Source organism: Quercus lobata, chromosome 2, assembly GCF_001633185.2.
Source record: "Quercus lobata isolate SW786 chromosome 2, ValleyOak3.0 Primary Assembly, whole genome shotgun sequence".
NCBI classification, from domain to species: Eukaryota; Viridiplantae; Streptophyta; class Magnoliopsida; order Fagales; family Fagaceae; genus Quercus; species Quercus lobata.
Window position 1 is genome coordinate 55840295 of NC_044905.1, and position 8035 is coordinate 55848329.

At 34.8% G+C, this 8035-nt stretch overlaps 1 protein-coding gene across 1 annotated transcript; it reads left to right on the top strand.

Moving 5' to 3' along the window:
- The first annotated feature begins 5433 nt into the window (after positions 1–5433).
- Positions 5434–7142, top strand: LOC115978066 (pentatricopeptide repeat-containing protein At1g31430-like). The gene is made up of 2 exons (XM_031100092.1): positions 5434–6158; positions 6257–7142. Exons 1-2 carry the CDS (start codon positions 5833–5835, stop codon positions 6291–6293), a joined length of 363 nt encoding a protein of 120 aa, XP_030955952.1. The 5' UTR covers positions 5434–5832; the 3' UTR covers positions 6294–7142.
- Positions 7143–8035: the final 893 nt, after the last annotated feature.

Sequence of the window (8035 nt, forward strand, 5' to 3'; positions counted from 1 at the left end):
TTACCTTTTCAGTTTTTGGAGTACAATGGGTAATGCCCAAGAGTGTAGTAGAACTACTTTTTGGATAGAACTTAGCTCGTTTATGTCTTTTATGGCCTTTGTGGAAGGAAAGGAACCAGTATACTTTTGAGGATGTAGATGCCTTCATTATTCAGCTAAATCATCTTTCCTAAGAACTTTGTTGGATTAGTATTGTGATTTGGATGACAGTGAGATATATTCCATTCTAGATTATTACTATCACTTATCGTGTCTCTTTAGGATTGCTTTGTTACTCTTTTGTAAGTAAGTTCCTTTTTTTAATAAAATATCGTTACTAATCAATTTATTTATTTATGTATTTTTTTTTTATAGAAAAGAAAAGAAAAAAACTTGAGGATTATACTTTGTGGTTTGCTGAATGACCAGTACAAGTTTATGATTGCATTAGTTGCTATTCCTTTCTTGTAATTACATTTCATTGGCAAATTTGGTGTGGTTGCAGCGTAAGTCAAAAGGTGAACATGAATCAAGTAGACGACTAAAAACACAGTTCCTCATTGAAATGGAAGGTTTTGACAGTGGCAGTGAGCAAATCCTACTCATAGGTAAATTGTTTAAATGAAGGGTTCTTAAAATCAGTAGTTTATTTTTTAGAGACACTATGTTTCTAGAAACTTCAACTTTAATTCAATGTTTTGTTTTAGTTTATTTTTCTGAGCAATTTAACGTTTTATTAGCTTGCTACTTGTTTTCGTTTTGCTATCGTTCTTATTAAGCTAAGCAAACTATAGAAGCTATATAAGCCAGCCCCATCATACCATGTTTTGGGGCTTAATTGGTGCCATTTCCGATTTGGTGGGAGTTAAGTATATCTGTTTATGTTCCATGTGATATCAGTTTTGTTTCTTTCTCTTCAAATCCAATGCCACTCTTAAAAGTGTTTTAAATTTGGATGAACTACTCTCAACAGTCTACTATTCAAATCTCTTTTGTGGCAATTGTACTATAACTTTTACAAATGGTTACATTTTCTAGGAGCAACAAATTGACCCCAAGAACTTGATGAAGCAGCACGAAGGCGACTTACCAGGAGACTTTATATACCCCTGCCCTCCTCCGGTGCAATTTACAATATTTAGTTAATTAATTGACAATTTCAATGCTATAATTTTATGGCTAACCAACTGATTTTGACAATGCAGAAGCAAGAGCCTGGATTATACGTTATCTCTTAGACAAGGACAGACTATTCAAGCTGTCAAAGGAGGAAATTGAGACCATCTGCAATTTGACTGAAGGTATCTACTGTACATGCTGTACAGGCTAAATTCATTAGCATCTCTGCAGTACTATTGTAAAGTTGACAGCAATTAAACAAAGAGTCAAACACTAGGAGGTGCTACTTGAGCTGAAACGATCTTTGATTGACAGGAAACCGTTTGTGTGGTTGCTAAGTTTCCGAGAACATTGACTGGAAGTAAATGGAAGCAAAGTGTTGATTTTGCTTTATTTTCTCTTGGTTCTTGAAACTAGATCAACTGAGGTTATTAGTTTATTAATGCTTGGTTGAGTGGCAGCTCGTTTACTTGGTTCTGGTCTATGAACAATGGAAAAATTCTGACTTTGGGATCTGTTTTGAAATGATTATTTGGTGGCCTTTGGTAAATATGATAACTTCAGTGTTAACCTAGTCGCCGCACCAGAGTCCGACGCGGCCTGACGCGGTGTCCGGCGTTCGACTCGCTGACTCTCCCCTTTTTTTTTTTTTTTTTTTTTTTTGGATTTGTGCCGACTCAGCCAAATTCGCACCGTTTTGGGCCAAAATGGGCCGATTTGGGTGGAAACGGGAACCGATATGGCCGAAACGGCCACTGAAACATGCCGATACGGCCTATTCCGGCCGAAACGGCCATCGAAACAGGCTAATTCTGGCCGAAATAGCCGTTGAAACAAGTCGAAATGGGCGGCGGCTGCCATTCTTCTGCTTCATGTGGCCTTGTGAGAGGAAAAAAAAAAAAAAGGAAGAAGAAGATGAGAAGACAAAAAAAAAAAAAAAAAAAAAAAAGGATGGAAGAAGAATAAAGGTATGTAACAAAAGAATATAAATTAAGTAGCTGAGAAAGTCAATTATTTAATGTGGGTGGGCTTGGGAATTGGAAAATGAGTAAAGGAACCTACTTGAAATGTGGTTTTTTGTTTACAATTATCAAAAGTATTGATTTTATTAAAAACAAATCATAAATAATTGTTTTTTATTAATAAATTCTACCATTTAATTGAATTTTTTTATATAAAAATATTAAATTCACAATATAAAAATATTTTTAATAATTTTCTAATTGTCGAGTCTTGTCGCACCCGCATCCACTTTTTTAAAAAATTGTTGTGTTCCGCACCCGCACCCGCACCCGAGTCCCGGAACACACCTGTGCTTAATAGGTGTTAACTATTAAATATTTTGATTGCTGTGACAGTAGGAGATAGAGAATTTGTTCAGAGGTCTAATATATTAACTATTAAATGTTTTGAATGTTGTGACAGTAGGAGATAGAGAATTTGTTCAGAGGTCTAATATTGATGGTTGGATTGATCTAATCTAGGACTTTGCTTTTTGGAAATTGGTATTTGCGTCAGATTGTTCAAAGATACTATTATTTATATAAAAAAAGGGTTACAAGTTACCATTTCTTGTATCGAAAAAAAAAAGTTACCATTTCTACTTCTTATAGTCATATTATGGATTCAATAAAGCAAATTATTGGACGATAATTTTTTTTGTCGAATTCAATGTAAATAACTATAACATCTGTACAGTTAACAATGAATTAAATGATTGGTTATAGTTTGTGCAGTTTGCTTCTAAACTTGCAGATATGTATTACGAGTACAACAAGTACTTCAGCTGGTTTAGAGCAGCTCTTGCCATGGATGTTTTGAAAATAAGGTTATTGGAGTCTCAACCTTTTTTCTTTTTGTGGAGGGAAAGGCTGCATCTCCGGCTGTGTCTAAAGTTCTGGAATCTATCCCAGTAAGTTGATATATATCCTCTTCTCTGACTGCTTGACATTCATTTATTTGTTGACCTTTTCGTTTGCTAACTTTTCAAAATGAAGCTGTTCTACTTTGGTTTATATTATGTTTTTTCTCTGAGCCTCTTTGAGCATGATCTTCATTTTGTTTTCTCAGGGAGTAAAAGTGATATATAGAACAAGAGAGCTGGAGGAGCAACAGGCTAAGAGGTTTGATCACTGTTATTTTCAAATCACATATGATTGAATTGAAGCTTACTGTAGGGTATCGTTTCATAGTTTTTTCCTCACTAGTATGTTGTTCTTAAAGCTTTGGACAACTTTTTTTTTGTTTTTCTATTCCTGATTTGCTGGATCATTGTAATTTGGGTTCTTGATTGTATTGCTCTGATAGTACATTTCCATTGTACTTGGGTTTGTTTTGTTTTGAATAAAATTTTCATTACTTATAAAGAAAAAAAATAGAGAGTTGCAGTTTTCTCCTACTATTAATCATATGAATATTTACTAGTCTTTCTTCTACGTTTCTTTAGTTTTCTAGACACCAGGTCATTCACATTTTTGCTTCCCCCTACGTTTCTTTCTTTTTGCTGGAACGTTATTTCTGTATTTGATGTAAGCAACTTTAAATGGGAAAGGCATTTGATACAAGTAACTTCCTGAATTATTAAACATTGAAGTATTTCTTCTATTACCTCTCTTTAATTGTTTATATGATATTTTGTTTCTTTTACTTATATATATATATATATATATATATATATATATAATGTGTCTTTATTTATTTATTTATTTTCCTTTTTTTTAGGGGACCATCAGCCGGATTTGGAATGAGACATGGCTTTCAAGTTTCTTTTACAAGCCTTGCAATTATGAGCTGTTTGTGAAGCAATCTCTCAATATGGAGATGGCTATTGTAATGGCCCGGGTATGAAAGATAGTATTCTCCTGTATCTAATTCCTCTTTTTTTATTTTTATTTTTTTTACAAGTCTGTCCCGAGTTAATTTTTCTCAATATAGTCTCTTGCATATTAAAACATCAGAATGCTGGCATGGACTGGATAATTCATCTTGACACTGATGAGTTATTACACCCAGCTGATGCTCGGGAGTATCCACTGAGGCAGCTGCTGCTTGATGTGCTTGGGAATGTGGATAAAGGAGGTTATATTTCCTAACTATGTGAGTGAAATATTTAGATTTGTTATAATGATATATTAGTGATAACTTATAGTTAGGGGCCTTGTTGAAGATGGTAGCATATGCTGGTCTTGTCATTCTTCTGTACTGTCTTCAACAATGACCTGTGGCATTCATTACTTGAATTACAATTGATTGTGGTATTTATTTCTTTAGGAGAGCAGTGTTGAACGAGAGGATATCAAGGACCCTTTTAGTGAGGTAAACATCCCTTATCATCCGCTGTCCTTTCATTCACTTGGTTCATTAAGTTTGATTATAGATGTCCAAGGGCATAGCCAGGAATTTTTGCTTGGGGGTTAAGGTAAAACTATCATTTTGATTTGCAATTCAACGAAAAACTCAAAGTACAGCATATTTATAACACAAGATTATTGATAGAATTTTTTTGTCGGTGTAATACTATAGCACTCAAATATCAAAATACTAACAAATTAATCGACTTATTGAGCATCTTAAGTCTTTTTTTCTTGAGTTTCTCATATTCTTTTGAAAAACCATAAGTCCATAATATTCATAGAAATCAAATATAAGTATACAACAAAATTGCAGAAGAAGAAGAAAAAAAAGAAGTTGGTATTTCTCAATATTTGCTTAGCTTTAAATAAGAAAACTCTTTGTTAAGGAAGAGGGAGAAACTAATGAAAATGTGATTATGTGAAAGCATCCCATAGAAGAGTTAATGAAGAGTAACTGAAGAGATAGCACCAAGTGATGAAGAGAGTCTTTTCAGTGGTTTTTAAGTGGAAAGGAATATTGTAATAGTTTTGAGAAAGTGCAAAACTTAAGTACAATATCCTAAGTGTAATACATTAGGTTCTTCAATTAAATTCAAGCACATGTTTAACATGACCAATAAAATACAAATAATATTATTATTTTTAAGGACAATTAAATTTAATACATATGATTTTAATCAAGTAATCTGATATACTGCACCTCAATATTATCCCTTCACAAAAATTGAATAACTAAAAACTAAAAAAATATGGATGTGGCTATCATACTTTAGAGAAGAATGAAAAAGACAAAAGGAGTTGATTTTTATGATTGCACAATTGAGATTTGGGGTGGGAAGAATTTTAAGAGTGACGTGTTCGAGGGGGGCAATATTTTAATCTTGTGGAGACCAACTCTTAACTCAAAATGATTCTAGCCTAGTTTTACCTATAATTAGAGAGGTTTTGAAAAATTTAGAGGGGCTATCCCCCCCCCCCCCCAATGCATAAGATCATCTTCTTCTGCGCAATGTCCGACCATGGAGACTCGAACCACACCTATCAAAATTTTCACCATTTGCCCAATCCATTCAAACTCATTTGGAACACCGTGGTCAGAGCTTTTGCCGAGAAAAATGAACCCGTTAAGTCTGTGTATCTGTACAAGAATATGCTTGACATTGGCTTCTTACCCAACAACTATACTTTCTCTTTTCTCCTTAGAGCTTGTGCTCATCTCTCTGATATCTCACTGGGTAAAATTCTTCATGCCTAAGTAGTCAGGCTTGGCTGGGAATCATATGAGTTTGTGCAGAACGGATTGATCCATTTGTACGCGATTTGTGACTGCATGAACTTAGCTTGAAAGTTGTTTGATGCGAGTGTGATCCAGGATGTCATTATGTGGGCTGCTTTGATTATTGGTTATGTAAAATCGGGACTAGTTGTGGCTGCACGGAAACTGTTTGATCAAATGCCCATGAAGAATACTGTTTCTTGGAGTGCGATGATAACTAGGTATGCACAAGTTGGGTTGTTCAAAGAGGCTTTGGAGCTTTTTAATGATATGCAGGTTTCTGGGTTTTGGCCAAATCATGCTGGCATTGTGGGTGCACTCACTGTGTGTGCTTGTCTTGGCGCATTGGATCAGGGAAGGTGGATACAAGCATATGTGGATATAAATGGAATGGAATTAGATAGAGTGATGGGCACTACTCATATTGACATGTACGCATAATGCGAGTCCATTGACACTGCTCGTAGTGTATTTGATGAGGTGTCGAATATAAATAGAGATGTTTATGCTTTTTCTTCTTTGATTTCAGGCCTAGCAAATCCTGGTCAGAGCAGAAGTGTGATTGAGTTGTTTGTAAGGATGAAAAATGAAGGAGTTTTTCCTATGTGTGAAGTGCGGGCAGTCGAATGGGGTTAGTGGATGAAGGGATGAGAATTTTTAACAGCATGAGTGAGGAGTACGGAATGGAGCCAGGGATATAGCACTATGGCTGTTTGGTAGATCTCTTAGGAAGAGCTGAGATTCTAGAAGAGGCAAAGAAGGTGGTGAGAGAGATGCCCATGGAACCATAGTCCTATGTTTTGGGTGCATTGCTCAATGCTTGTAGAGTTATTGGAGATGTTGAGTTGGGTAAAGAAACTGTTGAGCATTTGATTCAGCAGAGTCTAGACCATGGTGACCATGGTGGGGTTCATGTTCTTCCTTCCAACATGTATGCTTCTGCTAACCAATGGGATGGTGTGGCAAAGTTAAGAAAGGGAATGGAAGAGAAAAGGGTACGGCAGCTTCTCAAATGCAACTTGATTGAAGTGGATGGGGGTGGTTTGTGAATTTGTAGCTGGAGATAAGTCGCATTTGCTTATGGAAAAGATCATTTTAATGTTGCTTGCAACTGACACGCACCTCAAGTTTTCTTGGCATGATGATGACGATGACTATGACATTGATTGTGATAAGATAAATGAATAAATCAACTTCTATAGGAGAATTGAGAGCTCAGCTGCCAATAAGGTAGCAAGCTCTTGAGAAATTCATACCAATTGAAACCTTTGTCTCTAGTGTGGTAGTTAGTTTTCTTAATTCTTTCATACCCATATTTTCTAGAAGTGAAGAAACTTCTCCCTAAAAAATAAGGCCATGGAAACTTATTCAGTTATTTGATATTGGAAATTACTTAGAAAAAGAAATTTTAAAAGATAGAGGTTGGAAATTTGAACTTAGAGGACATTTGGAAATCTGAAGATGATATGTCATTGTTTTATTGCAGAGTATATTAGGGATTTTACATTGAATCCCTTCTTATAGTTAATTAATTTTGAATTTTATCATCTTACAAGGACTAAAGTATACTTTTTGAAAACACAAGGGAGATTATCATCTAAGAGAATTTGTTAAACTCACTTTTTTTTTTTTCCTCACATTAACAAATAGTAAGTTGGCCAAACGGACAATTAGAGGCTTAAAAAAAGGGTCAAAATCCTTTACTGAAGTGGTTGTCTAAATTTTAACTAATTGCATTTTCATATTTGTTTTGTAAGTAATTGCATTTTAATTGGTTAGGGCTATTCCACACTTGATCTTACCAAAAGGCTAAGATCTTAGTTGAAAATTCTAATGCAGTTATAGCTGAACAGGCCTAAGTTGAAAATTATATATAATTTGTATAGTTTCTGCAATTTCAATAAAATCTTCTTGATTCTCATAAGAAAAGAAAAAATTGATTAGGGCAATTAGGCGATGTTGTATATAACAAAGCTATTTTTCCATAGGCTCTTTTGAAATTAGAGACCTCTCCATGTAAATGCCAAAAGCCCGTAAGTTTGCACTTCCTTGGAATAGGGCCCATCTTGTAAGGAAAACGGTGACACCTTTTTATTTATTTATTTTTTTTTTTAACCGAAAAACGGTGACACCCTTAACTAATTAGCGTTTGGTTAAGAGGTGGAGAAAGGAAATAATAGAAAGAAAGGGAGAAGTTTCTTCACTTCTAGGATGGGTGAAATTTTTCACCCAACCTGATATTGATTGGGTGAAAATTTTGGTTGGGTGTAAAGGGTAGGTTTGAGTGTTTTTCACCTTAGCCCAACAA

Coding starts and splice junctions, on each gene's coding strand:
- LOC115978066 (XM_031100092.1), top strand. CDS start 5,833: ATGTGGGCTGCTTTGATTATTGGTTATGTAAAATCGGGACTAGTTGTG. Junction 6,159..6,256: donor GGCACTACTCATATTGACAT/GTACGCATAATG, acceptor CTTTGATTTCAG/GCCTAGCAAATCCTGGTCAG.